We start from the raw sequence: 20,621 nt of genomic DNA, 5'->3' as shown, positions 1-20,621 counted from the left end.
TATCACTGCTTCATACACCAGGAAACGCTGTGTGGTAAAGTCCTAAAAATGGAGCATGTAATGATCTGAAGGCCCGCAACACCGCCTTTAGGTCAGGAGATGCACATGCCTACACCCAGGGCTAATCTAAAGAAGGGTATCAAAAAAGCCAAACACCATTACAAAAAGAAGGTAGAAGAACACTTCTCCAACTCCAACCCCCGATGCAGGTGGCAAGAACTCCAGACCATTACAGACTACAGGACCACCAAACCCTCCCCCGTATCCTCTGATGTCTCCTTCCTCAACGAGCTCAACAACTTTTATGCTCATTTTGAGCGAGGGAACCCCACAATCACAACCAAAGCAGACATGACGCCAAACCACCAACCTCTGACTCTCTCCCCCACCGATGTAGGAGCGGTGCTGAGCAGGATCAATGTCCACAAGGCTGCAGGCCCTGATGGCATCCCCGGGCGTGTTCTCAGAGCGTGTTCTGGGGAGCTTACAGGAGTGCTGACAGACATATTCAATCTGTCCTTGGCCCACGCTGTGGTACCGGCCTGCTTCAAATCCACCTCCATCGTCCCGACACCCAAAAACTCCAACCCATCTAGCCTCAATGACTACCGCCCAGTAGCCCTCACCCCCATCATCACTAAGTGCTTAGGGCAGCTGGTCCTAGCACACTTCAAATCCTGTCTCCCCCCCACCCTGGACCCCCACTAATTCGCATACCGCCAGAACAGGAGCACAGAGGATGCAGTCTCCATCGCACTGCACTCTGTCCTCTCACACCTGGACAACAACAACACCTACGCCAGAATGCTGTTTATAGACTTCAGTTCAGCATTCAATACAATCCTCCCCTCACAACTCATCAGGAAACTGACAGACCTGGGCATCAGTTCCCTCATCTGCAAATGGTTACTGGACTTCCTGACCAACCGCCCCCAACATGTCCGGCTGGATAACCGCTGCTCATCTACAATCACAATGAACACCGGTGTACCACAAGGCTGTGTGATGAGCCCTTTCCTCTACTCCCTCTTCACCCACGACTGCAGACCTGCTGATGGTTCCAACACCATCATTAAGTTTGCAGATGACACCACGGTGATTGGCCTCATCAGTGACAACGATGAGACCGCCTACTGGGAGGAGGTAGATCGTCTGGCTGAGTGGTGCGACACAAACAACCTGCTGCTCAACACCGAGAAGACCAAGGAGCTCATCGTGGACTACAGGAGGAACGCTGACCCACATCCACCCATCTACATTAAGGGGACGGCTGTGGAGCGTGTGAGCAGCTTCAAGTTCCTGGGAGTCCACATCTCCGAGGATCTCATCTGGATGTCCACGCTCACCTGTGCCTCTTCTTCTTGAGGACTCTGAGGAAGAACCACCTGTCCTCAGACATCCTGGTGAACTTCTATCGCTGCACCATCGAGAGCATCCTGACCAACTGTATAAGAAAGAAAGAAGTGTACTTTATTGGTCCCCGTGGGGAAAATCCCTCTCTGCATTTAACCCATTCACTCAGTGAAACAGTGGGCAGCCATTGGGCGCCTGGGGAGCAGTGTGTAGGGACGGTACCTTGCTCAGGGGTACCTCAGGGTAGCTGTTCAGGGGAATCGAACCCCCGACCTTCCGATCATGGGGCCGCCACTCTACCTACTGAGCTATCCCTGCCCTACAACAGGGTACGGGAACTGGTACGGGAACTGCTCTGTCTCGGACCGGAAGGCGTTGCAGAGGGTCGTGAAAACTGCCCAGCGCATCGCCAGAGCACCACTTCCTGCCATAAAAGACATCTACAGGAAGCGGTGTCTGAAAAGGGCTGGGAAAATCATCAAAGACCCCAGTCACCCATCACATGGACTCTTCACCCTCCTGCCCTCTGGGAGGCGCTACAGGAGCCTCCGGACTAAGACCACCAGGTACCGGAACAGCTTCTTCCCCACAGCTGTCAGACTCCTGAACTCTGCGCCCTCCACGCCACCCACGTCTAGCGCGCCCTCCACACCGCCCACGTCTAGCACGCCCTTCACACCGCCCACGTCAGCGACCAGTGCTTCATAGGCCATGTGCCACTCCTAGCTGTTGCTCACCGGAGCAGTGCCGTTGCCGTCGGACCCGGGGCAAGCCGCCGGAGGAGCAGCGCCGCCGCCACGGGGCCCGGAGTAAGCCGCCGGAGGAGCAGCGCCGCCGCCACTGGACCCGAGGAAGGCCACTGGAACCGTTTCGCCGCTACTGCCGGACCTGTGGCAGGCTGCAGGAGGTACAGCGCCGCCACCTCTGGACGCGTGGCAAGCCACTGGAGCTGCAGCTCCACTGCCACTGGATCAGTGGCAGGCCCCCAGAACAGTTTTGCTGCTGCTGCCGGATCCATGGCTGCCTGCCGGAGCTGTAACGCTGCCCCCACTAGACTCGAGGTCGGCCGTCTAAAGCGTCCCACTGCCGTCACGGGACCCGAGGTAGGCCACTGAAACTCTTTTGTTGTAGTGATGGACCGCCTGAGACTGTTTTGTGGCGTTTTTGTTTTTGTTCTTTTTGCACCGCTGCGGGATGCGCGGTCTGACTTTGGGACTGTGACCTGGGAGGGGTTGTTGATTTATGGTTTTTGCTGGTTTTGGTTCTGCAGTGTAATGACACACTCAAGGGAAAGTACGACACAGAATGGCCCGCACAGTTTATTAGTTCCATTCCTGAAGCAACGCCCAGCTTGAATTTGCTTTCATTTATTTTTTCTGGGGTTTTTGGCAGCATGTTCATATTTCTAACTTGCATAATTTTGACAGGATATATTTTTATGAAGAGCAAAATATTTAAAGTTAAAGTTTATTTTTTTTAAGTTTATTTAATCTGGAATAATATTCCTGTCTGTTTTTATTAAAAAACATTGTTTTAGTGTGTTCAATAAATGTTTATCTTGTTTGGCCCGCGACCTAAAGTGTGCCTTGAGTTTTCGCCCCCTGTGCAATTGAGTTTGACACCCCTGCTCTACACTAACTTCCTGTTTTCAGTCTGGCTGAGCCCTTAGTTTACGAGTCAAAAGTGGCCTTGCTTTACAAGCTTTTATTACTAACATACATTAAACATTATAATAAGAAAATAAGCACTAAGAATATATTAATTACATGACACTACCCCACAGTTACAGCATGTCTGACTGCCTGTTCATGCAAAAATATATGAGTTTAAGCATGTGATGACAAAGGCCTTCTATTATGTTGTTTGTCATCACATGTCACAGACATCTGGATGATCATTTGGAATAAACAAAAAACTCAAAACTTGTTACTTTATCCTTTACCTTTAGTATTATTATTATTATTGTTCTTATTTTACATTTTTCATTGTTAGGCATTAGGTTTATTTGTAGTTGTCCTTTCCAACTTCTTTCCCTCTTCCATGTTACTGTGTCAGCTTGCCAGCATCTATTTGGGGTTGGGAGTGGAACAGAAAGTAAGGAAATCCAAAGTGCCATTAAAACCAGGAGAGGTTCAAATTCAAATTCAAATTTCAAATTCAAATTCAAATTCAAATTTTATTTGTCACGTACACAGTCATACACAGTACGATATGTAGTGAAATGCTTGGACAACTGCTCGTGACCTAAAGAAAACAAAAAAGGAAAAGGCTATGAATAAGATAGGAAATAAATATGAAAAATTAAAAAGGGTAAATTTAACTAGGGAGGAATAAAATATAAATTAAGGTTAAAAATGAAATAACTGTACAACACAAATTAGAATGAAGGGTAATTTTAACTGGGAAAGAATAAGATAAAATATATAAATTAAAGTTGAAAATAAAATAACTGTACAACAAAATACACAATATAGAACTATATAAGAATGTATGAAGAAATATAAATAAATATATACACAATAACAGCAGCTGTACAAGTATTAACTGGAAATGAAGAATATAATGTCCAGTGTTGTGCAATCCACATTATGTCTTGTGCAGTGCAAATATGCTTAAAGTGATTTAAGTGATGAAGTGAAAACAATGTCCAGAATGTCCAGTGTGTGTGTAAGAACCATATGTGTGGGTCAGTACTGTGTGGTGGTGTGATTGAGAGACCGTATCGCCTGCGGGAAGAAGCTCCTCCTCAGTCTCTCTGTGTTGGTCTTCAGGGAGCGGAATCGCTTTCCTGACCTCAGCAGAGAGAACAGTCTGTTGTTGGGATGGCTGAGGTCCTTCATGATCTTCCTGGCCTTGGTCCGGCACCGCCTGCTGTAGATTGAGTGCAGGTCAGGGAGCTCGGAGCGGATGGTGCGCTCAGCTGATCGCACAACCCTCTGTAGAGCTCGTCTGTCCTGCATGGTGCTGTTCCCGAACCAGGTTAAGATGTTTCCCGTCAGGATGCTCTCTATGGTGCACGAGTAAAAGTTCCTGAGCACCTTGGAGGGCAGTTGGAAGTCTCTCAAGCGTCTGAGGTGGTAGAGACGCTGTCGGGCCTTTTTCACCATGGTGTTGATGTGACAGGACCATGACAGGTCCTGCGTGATGTGAACTCCGAGGTATTTGAAGCTGTCCACTCTCTCCACTGGGCACTCGTTGATGACAGGGGTCTGGTAGTTCCTCTCCTGCTTAGTGCTGAAGTCCACTATCAGCTCCTTTGTCTTACTGACGTTTAGAAGGAGGTTGTTCCTCTGGCACCAGTTCTCCAGATTCCTAATCTCCTTCAGGTAGGCCGTCTCGTTGTTATCAGAGATCAGGCCCACCACGACGGTGTCGTCAGCAAACTTGATGATGGTGGTGGAGCTGGTAGTGGCCACACAGTCATATGTGTACAAAGAGTACAGCAGGGGGCTCAGAACACACCCCTGGGGGGCTCCAGTGCTGAGAGTGGTGGAGGCTGAGACATGTCCGCCCATCCTTACTGCCTGTGGTCTGCCAGTTAGGAAGTTGGAGATCCACTGACACATAGATGAGCTGAGTCCCAGATGCTCCAGCTTGGTGGTGAGTGTGGAGGGAATTATGGTGTTAAATGCAGAGCTGTAGTCTATGAAGAGCATTTTAACATAATTCCCCCTTCTAGTGTCCAAGTGGGTGAGTGATGTGTGGAGGAGATGAGAGATGGCATCGTCTGTGGAACGATTTGGACGGTAAGCGAACTGTAGTGGGTCCAGTGTGTCTGGTAGTGAAGAAATGATGAAGTCTCTGACCAGGCGTTCAAAGCACTTCATCACTACTGAGGTGAGGGCTACAGGGCGATAGTCATTGAGAGAAGCAGGGTGGGGTTTCTTCGGGACAGGAACAATGATGGACTCTTTGAAGCATGTGGGGATGACCGACTGAGATAAAGAGATGTTGAATATCTCAGTGAACACAGGAGCTAGCTGGTATGCGCAGTCTCTTAGGATACGACCTGGGATGCCGTCTGGTCCTGCTGCTTTCCTGGTGTTCACTCTTTTGAAGGCTCTCCTTACTTCATGCTCGGAGATGACGAGCACGTTTCCGGTGCTGGCAGTATCTTCCTGTCTGCAGCCGTTAGCGCCGCTAGCACTAGCATTGTTGGAGTCCTTAGCTGCAGCCTCGAAGCGAGCATAGAAAGTGTTCAGCTCGTCTGCCAGAGTCACGGCCGCGTTCGTCATACCGGTTGTTGGTGCTTTATAGTCCGTTATTGTCCTTAGTCCCCGCCACAGGCTCCTAGAGTCACTCTGTTGGAGTTGTGACTCTAGTTTCCTCCCGTAGCGCTGCTTCGCCTCTTTCACCGCCCTCCGCACGTTATATGACGCGGCTTTGTACGGGTCCATGTCCCCCGTCGTGAGTCCCGTGTTGTAGGCAGCGGTGCGGGATCTCAGAGCGTCGCGGATGGTTTTATCCACCCACGGCTTCTGGTTGGGAAACGTTGTGATAGTCTTTGTCTCCACGGTATCATCCACTAGTTTCCTGATGAATCCCACAACCGCTTCCGTAAACACGTTGACATCATCATCGGAGCTGTTTCTGAACATGCCCCAGTCTGCGTCATCGAGTGCGTCCTGTAACGCGGCCACCGATTGATCCATCCAGCGCGCGACCTTCCTCTGAATCGGAACTTCCTGTTTCAGCCTTTGTTTGTATTTTGGCATGAGGAAGATGGCGGCGTGATCAGATTTGCCAAACGGAGGGCAGGATTGTGCCTTGTAGCCGTCCTTGACCGTAGTGTAGCAGTGGTCCAGTGTCCTTTCACCTCTGGTGGGGCAGGTAATGTGTTGATAAAAGTTCGGCGCTGCGCGTTTGAGGTTGGCGCTATTAAAGTCCCCCGTCACAATAAGCGCAGCGTCCCGGTGTTGTGTCTGGTGCTGTGTGAGTGCCTCATGCAGCTCGCATAAGGCGGTGACCGTGTCCGCTTGTGGTGGAATATAAACGGCACTTATAATGACCGATGTAAATTCCCGAGGTAGATAAAAAGGACAACAGATGATGGACAGTAGTTCCAGATTTGGTGTGCAGGAGCGTGTGAGAGGAACAACGTTCGCACTGTTGCACCAGTTGTTGTTCACCATTAAACACACGCCGCCTCCCCTTGACTTCCCCGAGTCCCGTGTCATGTCCATGCGGTGAACTGAGAAGAACTCGGCCGGCTGGATGGCGTGGTCCGGCACCGCTGGGTTCAGCCATGTCTCGGTGAAGCAGAGGAGATTGCAGTCCCGAATGTCTCTCTGGAACTTTATCCTGGCCCTGAGGTCGTCAAGCTTGTTCTCCAGTGACTGGACGTTGGCGAGCAGGATGCTAGGCAGAGGTGTGCGGTGTGCACGAGCTCTCAGCCTGTTCCTGACGCCGGCTCGCTTCCCTCTAGGCCGCCACCGCTTCCCTTTGTTCTCCCTCAAGATCTCACTCGGCCAGCTCTGATCCGGAGTTAAAAACTTCGAATTGTGAGTACATTGTATACCAATAGAAACAAGAGTGTCACTGTTATACCTAATGTACCCAATGGTGATGATTTTGCCGATTTAGAAACGCTGAAAACTAACTTAAAAAACAAAGACAAAGAAAAAGTGGTCGGAGCAGTCGTGACGGCAGCCGACCTCACCGGCGCCATCTTATTATCTTATATTTCTTATATTTCAGAACAGGGATTAATTCAAAAGAAATGACCTCAATGCCATATTTTATTTAGGAACCCTAGAGAGCACTTTGAAAAATAACACATTCTTATAATTTCACCCTCAGATGAGCCAAGCTACGACTGTCAGGGAAGGTGATGTAGGTACAGAGCATGTGAGAGTGGTTAAGTTAATGTCTCTTGTCTAGATGAAGGCACAAATGGGATCAATGGCAAGGTGTAGAGATTCAGTATCTTCAGTCTTCAGTGGACACTCCATTTCTGGCACAGAACACCTGTAAAAGATGGTCGGGTCACCTCCTAAATCGACAACTTCAGCCTGTCAAACATAGTAATGGAGCAGTATGTTTAAAAAAAAAAAAATCTAATTAAGCATGCACTCAGCACCCTAAGAATTATTATGGTAGTTAAACACAGTGATAGTCACATATCATATCACTTCAAACAGAGATGATCCAGTAATGCTGCACTAACGAATTAGACTAACTATTCACTTTAGCTAAAGTTATTAAGCTAGCTAAAGACTTGGGATGCTGTGTAAGACATAAATAAAGCTAAAACACAAAGGTTTGGACACCGTTTTGCATGTTTCCCTACTGTAGGGGTCTTTGGAAGCATACAGGGCTCTGAGAGGGTGACAACTTTGGAATTCTACTAGAAACAGTCGATCATATTTGTTTGTCAAAGCTGAATCCAGGGCAAACTACGCTAAATTAGCGTTTTTAGCTAACAGCTACAATAAGCATAAAAGTTACTGTACGGCTATCATTTGTTAACATGACGCTTGTTCTTATACGTGTAATACATTTATTACCAACCTGAGAGTTTATCCGCTGGTCATTTGACATGACGAATGACTTCTGAAGTCTTAATTCAGCTCATGATGCTGTAGATTCCCGTCAGTAACACTTTCGGTCCGTTAGTAAAACGTAGCTCTATTAATCTGCGCTCGATTACTCTTGAACCTGAACCGGATGTAAGTCCCAAAAAACTGGATTTTGGAACTGAAATTGAATTGTAGAACTGAAACTGAATGGTGAGAAGTGAATCTGAAATTATTTGAGAACATAAATTTTAATTGATAAAATACAGTTTCAAAACAATTGAATTCATTTTCAAAATATAAAATTCAATTTAAAGTTAGTGATGATCATTTTCAAACCAATAAATTGAATTTCAAATTAGGATAATTCATATTCAGTTTTTAAAAGCATTTATTCAAGTTACAATTCAGATTCAATCCAAGCAATTCAAATTCTAATTTAACTTATTCAAATACAGTTTCTGATGGCACAGATTTCTGCCCATAGGAGTCACTCTGCAGATGCGGCTGAGAAGGTTCAGTTGATTATAATGTAACTTGTTTCCACAGCACACTTGAAATTTTTCATATGCTTATACTTACAAGTACTTATATTATAAAAAACAGTGATAGAGGGACTTGAAAATGGATAGTTTTATCTTTATAATAATTTTGTTTACAAGTTCCTGTTGTAATGAAATACTTTTATTTAAGTATTAGAGATGTCATAGAACCATGAGGCACTTTGTCATTTTGATCTGAGGGATGACGTGAGCAGCAGCAGAGAAGCTGTAGCAGCAGTTACTTTCAGCAACCACAATCTGCTGTATCTTGTCTGTACACAGACGTTTGTGTTAATTTTACCTCATGAATCACATCCAATTTTTATACAGTGGAATTAAAAGAAAAAAGAATCAGTCATTGCAATTTGTGTTCTATTGTCCTAGTTGTCCAATACTAGGCAGATTAGAATTAATTAATTATATTATATGAGCTGCTGTAAGATCTAGCTTTTTTCATTTGAGGGAATTAGCCAAAATAAAGCCTATCTTATCGAAACAGCATTTTGAGACAGTAATCCATGCCTTTGTTACTTCTAGGCTGGATTATTGTAACGCACTTTATTTTGGGGTTAGTGATGCGTCCATTAGGCGCCTGCAGGTTGTGCAAAATGCTGCAGCACGTCTTTTAACTGGAACAAAAAAGTTTGAGCACATTACCCCAATTTTAATTTCACTCCATTGGCTACCTGTACATTTTAGGATTGTTTTTAAAATTCTCTTATTTGCTTTTAAATCTCTTAATGGCCTGGCCCCCCCCTACCTCTCGGAGCTACTACAACCATATACACCTCCCCGTTCCCTTAGGTCCGCCAATCAGCAGCTCCTTAAGGTACCAAAAACTAAGTATAAATCTAAAGGTGATCGTGCTTTTGCTGTAGTTGCTCCAAAGTTGTGGAATGATCTACCCTTGCATGTTAGGCAGGCCTCTTCTCTCTCTGAATTTAAAAGTCTTCTTAAAACATATTTGTTCGCTGAAGCCTTTGGCATTGATTAGAGGGGTTGACTAAATTTGTTTTGACATGTTTTAATTTATTTTAGTTTTTTAGTTATTTATTTTATCTTATCTCATTTTAATTTGCTTTTAGCATGTACAGCACTTTGTGAACTCTGGTTTTATGTTAAAGTGCTTTATAAATAAAGGTGGTATGGTATGGTATGGTATATTATGACATTAGAAATTAAAATTCTAATATCAAGCCCACGATGTGAAAAAAAAATTCTGCTGCTGTTAACAGCAGGATGCCAATTTTCTGTAACTGGGGAAAAAGGAAAGGAGCGAAGGGATGGAGGTGTGCATATCTCAGGGAAGATGTGGTGAAAGTAAAACACTGATTTTGATCGAGTTCAAAATCACCAACACTGTCTAATTTTTGCACTGAATCCAACTCAGCCTACATTTCACTCAGAGCTGAAAGTTTTCACATTCCTCACTCTGTATGGAATTTCCTCTCCTGTTCCTTCATTGTACCCCTTAGAGGGTAATTAATTAATTAGTAAGTATGTCATGAGTCATCACGTTGGGATGTATTATTGTGTGTATTGTAGTGTAGTGTAGGGTCTGCCTTACAACATAAAGCACCTTAAGGTGACTGCTGTTGTGATTTGGCGCTGTATAAATAAAACTGGTTTGAACTGAACTGACGTATAGTTGCACTTCTAAGAAGCTATATAATGTGGTTGAATTACTGGAGTCTTCTTACGGTAGAGATATTATATACTGTTTCTATGAATATGTAAAACTGAAGAATAAAGTACATCAGAAAAAGTGATAGTCCTGCTTCTAGTAAAAACAGTCTCTTTTTCCATTCAAGAAACTGCCCTTAGATGCTTAACTAATAATCTTAATTATTTCATATTTGTCTAAAACAACATTAATATGAAAAAATGCATAAAATATCCCAACAATTGTTGTAATAATTTTTATTTTTTTTTATATATGTATTTTGTAACTAACCCTAACCTCCTTCGTGTCAAGCATGTGCATGCTACAAAAATATGGCAACTTTAAATAATTAAGCATTAACTGCAGAAAATAGCAGATGTTTTGGGACATTCACCTAGCTCATATTTGGATTTAATTTTAGCAACCATTCAGTGGCATGACTTACTCTTTTCTCCAGCTTTGCACTTAGGTAATGCTAATGCCAATATATAATATAATATACAGCATAACTGTATTGGCTTTACATAAAATATTCAAAAGACTAATGTAGTTATTTTTCATAAGATTGTTTTCATTATGTATGATGATCATTTTTACGCAGGAATTTGTCATAACTTTGAATAAACCCTAACTCATTCGTTGCACACTTAAATACAATCAAAGGGTTTAGTTTTTTGGACAGATGTTGTATGCAGTTTATTTTGAAAAAGTTTTTTGTCTTTTGAATATTTATAATTTCCCATGAATAAAAAAAAGTATTTCTTATCCAACTACTCAATTAATCAAAGGAATAATCGATACTCTATTATTAAAACAATCATCCCTAGTTACAAGTATTTAGGTCAAGTTTGTTTATTATAGCACATTTCCAAACAGTGCTTAACACTGTAAAATGCCACTAAAATAAATAAAATGCACAACAATGATGCAGTAAAATATAGAAAAACAAATAAATACAATATGTCAATAAAAACAACTAAAACAACAACAACAACTAAGGCTATTAAAGTCAATGTGTGTTAAAATCCAGACCACAAAAATGTCTCTTTATTAACGATTTGAAATGTTTGAGCGTTTGTGCAGATCTAATATCAGGAGGAAGACCATTCCAGGCTCTGTCACCACAACGAGTTTAGACTGTGGAACAGTTAAAGGTTGGTTAAAACATATTCTTGGATTGCTGTAGAAAGTGCTTGAAAGGTCCAGGTCAAAACTAAGCCTAAAAATGGTTGTGTGGCTCTGGGGAGAGCGGCCAAAGTGCACAACTGGGAACCTGACAAAGAGTGAGTGTGTGGGGTCAAGGGGTTAATCTGGCTCTCGTTTAATTCTTATCTTTTAAATTCACTGATGGATAAAAAAAAATCCCCTCAAACTGCCTGCTGGATCTTTTAATCTGGTAGATTTAATCTCGTGTACCTTGGACAGCACTAGCACAGAGAAAGGATGAGCAAGAGCATAATACAGTAGAACACAATGTATGTATAGAGGAGTCACCAGTTACACAAATACAAAACATACTCTGATATATTTGTGTTTAATTCATTTATATTGTGATAATTATTGCCAGCTTTTTTGAATCAGTCAGCCCCTAACACTTCTAGAGTAAGCTTGTTCACTTCCTGTTTAATAACATCAGGTGTACACCTCTAATAAAACATCTGAAGATCCAGCGGCATCACGCTCTGTTACAGGCACAAATTAGACTGCTCGTATTATTTTCAAACACTGTTTAAAAAAGCTCTTTCTCTCTGAAGGTCTGACACTTTTTATTAGTTTCTTTTAATTTTATAAGTCCAAAGCAAGTCTTTCAGAAATATAGAATGAAATGTGAAGACGGATAAAACACAGATCATAAAAAACAGATTGGGTGTAAAGATGTCTAAATCAAACCTTGACCTTTACACAAGACTTACACTAGACCTCTTTATGAAAGCTGTCATTATTGTTTCAATATAAAAGTGTTTTTTACTTGGAGAAAGTAAAACCCAACAGAAGCTTTTCAGTGATCTACTCTTTATGCGCACGGTGCCTGAAAAAGCTCATTTTGTCTGCTAACAAACAAATTCTTTATGGTTGTAGTGGTAGCTCACAGGTGTTAGAATTTGCTGAAAAACGATGCCCACGTTCAGCAACATGTTGGCCAGATAAAAGAAGATGGGGAAAAAATAAACAGGAAGAAAGGAAGAGCCTGTGTCCTTACTACATGAGAGGCTTGCGGCAAAGCACCAGGGCGTCGTAGAGCAAGCACACTCCAAACACGGTGATGCCTGTCTCTTTCACCAGCATGGCGCAGGTGCCCAGCAGCAAACTGAGGAACAGCGAAGATGACGACACCGTGAAGGCCAGCGAGTCCTCAGAGACACGCCCACCCACACTCCTGAGAGAGGAGACGAGACAAAAGTATGAGAGAACAAAACAGCTCGGCTTTTGTAAAGTCACTAGCTTCAGGACAGCTTCTGTTCGTTAAATGTGACGTGGCAGTCATGTTGCAGCACGTCTAACACAACGACAGAAATCACTTGTTACATTAGCTAAATTTAGATGTTTTTTATGGCTGTAATTAAGAACTGTCAGACCTGCGTGTTCATAAGCTTTTATATGTTCAGCTGATATACTGAACATATAAATTATACACTAATGGGCTGTAACACTTCCTGTATGTAAATGAGACTAAACATGATGTTTTTATGAACAATTTTCCATCCATCCCGTAACAAATCTAACTATGGTAACAGTAAAAGTACTCTGTAAAATCGTATGTGCTTTGAGATTCTGTTCACTTTTTAAACACCAAGCTGTAATCATAAACCTCACAAAGTCATATGCATTACACGACTGAACATGAGTAACAAAACCGTTTAACATTTTCACTCACTTGTTAAAAATAATTCAGTATTACAACCACCCGTTTGTAGGAGCTTTCCAAGTTTATTCTATTCACTCGATCTGCATCAGTCTCTCAGGCAGGCCAATCTAATTTACAGTTGCAAATGTGCATAGAGAGGTTGAGGATGGTGTTGTCTTACAATAATCTAATATCTTACCTAATATAGGAGAGGAATGTCAGCAAAAACAGCAGACAGGCCAACACATCAGCTCTACCCACGATACCAGACACCTGCGAAACAGACGTGCACAGATTTGAGAGATTACGCATGTGCCAGAATGCTCCATTGAGGACACACTGCTGGATGTCTATGTGCAGCCCATTACTGTTGCTATGCTACAGTGAGCTGCACATCACTGTCTCAGTAGAACCAGCCTCTGTACTTTCCTTTCAAACCTTGAGAGCGATACGCAGTGTGACCATGGCTCATGGTTACTGGTGCCAAGAATAAGTATTAAGGCTTTTCTATAATGTCTGATCACACACGTGTTTCCGTTGGGCAAGCATGATTTGTTCATAAACAATTCTCCCCAGAACTTTACTTAGACTAACAGGTCTGCTACTGACACCATTAAAAACAGCATTCTTATTTTTTGGAATTGGAATTCTTTCCGATTCATTCCACTGCGATGGAAATAAGCTGCATGCCAAACATCTATGTGATGTATAGGAAGGGACACAAACTTGGCTGCAGCTTTGAGCAGTTTACTGTCTATGTTATCAGAACCTGAAGATGTATCATCAGGAAGTGATATTAATAAACGCTCCATCGTCTCAACATTCACTGCCTCAAACTTAAATTGGCATTGCTTATTATCCATGATAGCATGATAGGATGGGTTCTCCTCTACTCATTTTAAATTTGTTATTTTATTGCTGTAGTAAATCTTGAAATATATCCTTAGCTTTACTTATAAACATTCCATCTGTGCTGATGTGTGGCACCACCAGAGCATCACTCTGCCCATTATATTGGTTAAAACTTTCCACATCTTCTTTCTGTCCTTATTGGCCTCCTTGAGCTCATGTTGATAATATAAATTCTTCTTATTAAAATATTTGTCTGTGTTAAAGTTTATGTATGATCTACGAAAAACAATCTCTCGTGCAGTTTTCAGTGGTTTCATTTTCTTGGTCAAGCCTACAAGATTATGGTCACTATAACTAACTGGAACAGAGACAATGTTTAAGCATTGTTCAGGAACATTTGTATATATATGATCAATACAAGATGATGACCTATGACCTGCCTCTGTTGACCGTCATCCGCGTGGGAATGATTACCATCTGAGACAGACAGCAGTAGATGCTAATGAACTCTTCTTTTTCCTTAAAGGACAAGAAGTAGATGACCAATTAATATTAAAATCTCCAAATAAAAATATGTCCTTGTCTTCCATCTTTCCAACATTTCACAGATTCGTTCTACATACAACGTATTGCTACTAGGGCGTCTGTAGCAGCAACCTACCAATAACAGCGTGCCATGGAGCGGGTGTAACTGAACCCACACGATTTCCAGATCGTCAAACATTAAGTTCATACGTAGTTTGCTTGCCACATTGTCATTAATATATATAAGGCAACACCCCCTCCAAATCTGTTTAAGTCTTTCCTATACAACTTATAACCATTCATTTCAAATTCATTATTCTCAAAGGCAGCACCTAAATGTGTCTCAGAAATGAGTTTGTTGACAGCAATGACTGAATTTCCTGAAACTTATATTTAAGGCTACAAATACTACCATGAGCTACTGAAAAATATTTTGCGGAGAATCCGGGAATAAACTGATCAACCATAACGGCTAGAAATCAGAATCAGCATTCTGATTCTGATTTCTAGCCGTTAAATGGCAATATTACTGAAAGTGTAAGTGTTAAATCCAGCATTCCGGGACCTCGGTTTAACAATAAATTTATCATGTTTCAGGACGGCAATATCACCTCTGTCTCTGGCCACTCTCAGCTGTAGTAATAGTTCTTTCCTCTTCTTCCTGATCTTTGTAACCTGACCACAATCTGCCTGGCTCAGCCATACGTGACCGCGTTCGATTTGAACGTGTCGCTGTCGAGGCCCTGCTGGTTCTTCAGCAAGTGTTGGACTTTATCCTCTAATTCAGGGGTGGCCAACCAGTCAGAGACCAAGAGCCACTTTTTTTTCTTTTACTGTGTTACCGCAAAGAGCCACATCATACACATGGGCACACATGAACATCACCCATCCTCCCTCTCTCACACACACACACGCACACGCACACATCTCTGCTCAGCCAGATTTATTGTAAATGTCACACACCAACATGATAATGACAGAAATGGACTCCTACAGTACTAAAACCACAGGCCAGTCATTTTCAACAATGAACATTGTGTGCACTGTCTCACACACACAAACTCTCAGTTTAACCAAGTCCACAAACAAAAATATAATAATCTACAATAGCATTTACTTCTACAATGCATGTTGTTTAGTGGGACTTCTGGCATTCCTTGCCTTGAACAATCCTCTTCAAATCTGGCTTGTATTCCGTTGTTGCCACTCGAAGCAATTCGAGTGTCAGTCAGAACAGATCGATGCTTTGATTTCACAGACTCGCAGACGTATGTTGACCCAAACATTGACAGTATCTTAAGCGCGGCCCATTTGACATTGGGGTATTTTTCCATTGGCACACTTTTCCAGAACTCAATGGTCCCTTCCCTTAAAGCAGGTTTCAATTGGTCCTTTTCACAAAGATCGATCATCTCCAACTCAGCCGCAGCTTCATCTGTGACTAGCGGGACTTTCAAACAGCCGGTCTCTGCATTAAATCGGTCGACGAGGAACGTAATCTGTGGCCTTTTCAATTGTAGATCATGGAACCGGGTCACGAAGCTTTCGTGCAAGTTTTCAATCAGCGTTGCATATCTGGCTCTTTGCTTACTCAGGGCAGCGCTGGCGACTTGCCCGCTGGCTTTTAGCAGTGGGAAAATGCTATAACTCCCTTTTGAATATGTCTTGAACAGCTTCAGTTTGTTGACAAATGCAAACACACTTTGCACCAGGTCAGGCAGCATTTTTAACTTACCCTGCAGGGTCAGGTTCAGTCTGTCCAAGTGACACAGCATGTCGACCAAAAAGGCCAGATCCATAATCCACTTGAGGTTCGAGAGCTCGGGATAGTCCTTCTCTTCCATAAACAGTTTCACGGCATCCAAAAGCTCAAAGAAGCGAGAGAGTACCCGGCCTTTTGACAGCCACCTCACAGTGCAGTGCAGCGGCAGGTCACCTGGAAGCCCTTGGTCCAGCTCAGCAATGAGATTCTTGAATTGCCTGTGGCTAAGCGCATGTGTGCGGATATAGTTGACGATTTCCATCACAGGCTTCGTGACGTTATCTAAATTCAATGATTTAGACACGAGTTGCTCCATGTGGATGATGCAGTGGATGATCCAAAAGTCAGGAATAGTTTGGTCAGCTTTGCACAGCCCCACAAGCCCGTTCACAGATCCCATCATGGCTGGTGCTCCATCCGTGGCTATTGCAGTTAATTTCGTTATGGGCAGATTTGCTTTTTCAAATGCAGCCATCATGGTTTGTTCACATCTATGCCACGGGTTCTGTCTTTTAATGGCACAATATCCAGGAGTTCTTCTTTGATCACACAATCGTTTGACACAGACCGTGCAAATATTGCCAACTGAGGCTTGTCTTCTATATCACAACTCTCATCCAAAGCGACACTAAAATACTCACATGCTTGAAGGTCAGAGTGCAACTGTGATTCAATAGCCGTGTTAATGTCCGATATTCTGTGTTCAACAGTGTGGCGGGACAGTTGGACGTCTGATACCACGCGGTTTAATTTGTCGTTTTCAGGAGACAAGATTTCAACAACATCACTGAGGCATTTTTTAACGAACTCCCCTTCATTGTATGGCTTTTTAGCCCGTGCAATGTTCCAAGCCAGCTGATAGGATGCGAGCGTTATGGTCTCTGACCGCTTCGTAAATTTTTGGAAAAACTGTATCTGCTTTTCTGCCTGACTTTTCAAAGTGTGCTTGTGAAGTTCAGTCCCTTTTGGAAATTCCTGGTCGATGTTAGCATGGAGTGAGCTGAAGTGGCGCTGAAGATTTGAAGCTTTGAAATGCACTAATGACGTCTGACATATAAGGCAGAATGGCTTGCCATTGCGTTCAACAACAAAAAATATAAACTCTCCCACTCTGTTAAAAACGTCCTTTGTTCATCTTCATATTTTCTTTTCACTGTGCATTTTTTCCCTGCCATTTTAAGGGCGAACTTGCTCCTACTGGGAAATTTTGCAGTATTTTCATCTCACACACATGGCCATTTGATGAAAATACAGTATTGAACTCAAGTGAAGCGAATGTGCACATTTTAAAACAACAACACAAAAAAAACTCAAAACACAAACACAATCTTTGATATGAATGTAAGAGCCGCATGAAACCAGGCAAAGAGCCGCATGCGGCTGGAGAGCCGCGGGTTGGCCACCCCTGCTCTAATGCTTCCCAAGTTTCTGCATGTTCGTCTATTAATCCATCCAACACGATGTTATTCCTCCTCTATTCATTTTCTAAACAATCCAACTTGGTTGTTAACTCTTTGGTTTCCCCGCATATGCTGCTGACCACTAATTCAAACTCTTTCTTTCAATTTGCTTTTAATACTTTTCTCTTTGGTTTGCAGCTGACCGACAACACCATCCGTGAATTGCAGGCTGGACTTAACATCCTGTACATCCTTTAGAATGCTGTCTAATCTTTTGTTAGTTCTGTCTACAATTAATTGAACAAATGACTTGAAGTCATCTTGCTGACTTTGTTCCTGGTGAACATTACTTGTGCCAAACACTGGATGATGATCTTCAGCTTTCCAAGGGCAAGCTATTTAGATTTTTGTCAATTAACCTACTGTTACTTGTCCAGACTGCTTGCGTTTTAAGTGGAGGGGCACACACTTTGAGCATTACGTGATCATGTTCACATGGTTGTGGGAAGCCAAAATCATGATTATGATTAAAATATGTATAACTGTGCAGCCCTGGCACTAACGGATCGCCATGCTCATGGAAACATGAGCATAAAATGTCACGATCATTAACGTCAGCCCCTCAGGCCATCCTCACGAAGTCTGTTTGACAACACTCACACCAGTGGCCTGGTAGAGGTCAGCTTTTAGGCTTCTGTTAGTGCTCATCCTGTTTCTACTTGCAGAGAGGAGCAGATACCGGTCTTGATGATGGGTTAAGGACAGTCTATGGCTCTGTCCTGCTCTCCTAGTATAACTGCCTGTTTATACAAAGCCAGTCATCTGGGAATGGCACGCATATTTGTGCAAACCTTTGTAAGGTCTACAGAGAAAAAAACAAGTGAAAAACTGAGAAAATGAGGAGGGAAAGCTGCCTCCACCCGTACAACCATTCCAATTTTGGGGACTGCCTCACTGTTGCCCCTGTAGTGTACCTCTTGTTATTTCACCCCCTTGCTACTTAACTGATCAGACGGATGGTCTAGAAGTTTAAAGCTGGGCATACACTGCGAATTTTTCAGTCGCGTTATTCAGCTCCTGCTCAAACTGTATGATTGAGTCTCAGGGGTTGGAAGTTCGTAGGTCAGGATGCAGGGTCTCTCACCAAACGGCCCGATGCTGTGATGCGACCTGAGTGCTCACACTGTACGTACATAACATGAAGCTTATAACACAAAATCTGTGTCTCGCTCTCCCTCTCCGTCTTTCACTCACACAGACACACACACACACACACACCCCACCACCACCATCAACTTTGCTAAATTGCTAATGAAAAATATTGAACAGGCAGCTACAATCACGACGGCCGACAGGTTTGATTTTCTTGCAACCAAACGACTGCTGATAGGCAGCTGGTCGTGAGGTGTTAATCGCTTCTCGTTACGCCACGTATACTACACGATGCACGCCTAGGGATGGGTACTGGTATCCTGACATAAACGGTAGTGACCAGACTGAAAAGCAGCGCACATTTCGGTGCTTTATTTCGGTGCTTTATTTCGGTGCTTTTTTTTCCCCTGAGATGTCATGCACTTTGAATTCTAGCCAATCATTTTACCTCTCCAGGGATAGTAGGCGGGCCCAGGTACGTAAGTTCTTTTAGAGCAGAGCTACAGATTAAAAATGCCCAAGGTGAAGCGGGCAAAAGTCTGGCTGTACTTCACAGCAAAATATGCAAACTCAGCAGCCTGCAACAAGTTCTTTAAGCTGATACTGTGATGCTGTCAAAGGAGGTAACTCCTCGAATCTGATGAAACGCCTGGCGACGCATAGCGTTTTTTTTAAAAGCCAAGAAATGCACCGTTATTGATAGCTTGCTGCGAGACCTCACACCGAGCACATCTACTGCGGGTGTGGTGCCTGTTATCGGACCCGGAGTTAGCAACATCCCCCAAGAACCTGAAGAGGAGAGTCCTGGCCCCTAGCCCTGCCAGTGTAGCAGAAATGATGAGGATGATGATGGCAGCAGCAGCCGTTCTTCTCTGGGTGAGTCGCTTAATGTTGTTCGTGTGTAATTTACGTTGAGTAGGCTAACCACGTTATTAAATTAATGCATGTAAGGTGAACTAGCAAACACCGTCGTAGTTGCATGCGGCTGCCTTCTTGTTTGATGGCAGATACTCCCTTCACCCTGGCCAAAAATGACCAAAGAAAAAGTGGAAAACAGCTAAACATGAGAGGTTTTTGGACAAAGTTTGTGTTTTTTCCATTTTTTAAGCACTGCTTCCAGCCAAAAGTGATACCATATATGCCCTATAGCTGCAGAAAAGGCTAACATCTTTTTACAAAAAAAACAGCTGAACATGAGGTTTTTGGACAAAGTGTGTGTTCTCCATTCTTTAAGCACCGGCACCGTTTCAAAAGTACCGGTTTGGTACTGGTATTGGATAAAACCTAAACGATACCCATCCCTATGCACGACACGTTATTAAGGCGAAACTCGGGCTGATCCCCAAAACGGTCACACAACTGAAAACTCGGCTCAAAATGGGCCAAAAATTGCACAGTGTATGCCCAGCTTACCTGACTCGATGTCAAACTCTTATTAAAATGTGTTGAGTTCATTTTTGAGCAGTGTTGTTCTCATGTGGCTTCTAAGCACCTCCAGATGTGCTAGGTGTAACTGAGAGAGAGGTTGTAAATATCTATTATCTATAACAGCCACAGACAGACAGCCCCCATTCCAAAAAGAGCACCTGTGCAAAATGTACATAAAAACCTGATGAACAAAATGATTTGCAAATACTGTAAACCCCCATTTTATTCATAAAAGAAAACATTCATGGAAAACACGAAGTTGACAAAATATATATTTATAAGAAACAAATCAGCACTTTGAATTTGATGGCAGAAACACATTAACACAAAATACATTTTTCACTCCTATTAGTATTTATCAGCATGTGTGTTACAGCCAATTAGCAGCTCCTCATCCTCTCCCCCAACCGATCCAAGAGTTGGGCCTGAGATGAGCATCAAAGTCTATGCAAGACTGAACTAGCTGTTTCATGCTTCCTATTCTCACTTTGTTTTCTACTGCGTAGTCTTTCCAGTTCACTCTCTCTGTCTCTCTCCCTCGCTTCTTTCTCTTAATGTCTCTCTGTCCTGTTACAGCCCCTGCT

The 20,621-nt window shown here is 43.1% G+C and overlaps 1 protein-coding gene across 3 annotated transcripts in view; it reads right to left on the bottom strand.

The window, feature by feature from the left end:
• The window catches only part of tmtc1 (transmembrane O-mannosyltransferase targeting cadherins 1), a 91,878-nt gene that overhangs the window by 51,972 nt on the left and 19,285 nt on the right, over nucleotides 1-20,621 (bottom strand). For all 3 annotated transcript variants that reach the window (XM_080886318.1, XM_080886316.1, XM_080886317.1), the window contains exons 3-4: nucleotides 13,118-13,191; nucleotides 12,274-12,450 (exon numbers count right to left, since the gene is read on the bottom strand). In XM_080886318.1, coding sequence (XP_080742444.1) covers nucleotides 12,274-12,450; nucleotides 13,118-13,191 — 251 coding nt within the window. The remainder of the gene's footprint in view (nucleotides 1-12,273; nucleotides 12,451-13,117; nucleotides 13,192-20,621) is intronic.

This window comes from Rhamphochromis sp. 'chilingali' (assembly GCF_963969265.1).
Source record: "Rhamphochromis sp. 'chilingali' genome assembly, chromosome: 7".
NCBI lineage: Eukaryota > Metazoa > Chordata > Actinopteri > Cichliformes > Cichlidae > Rhamphochromis > Rhamphochromis sp. 'chilingali'.
This window is presented reverse-complemented; position numbering and strand designations above follow the sequence as displayed.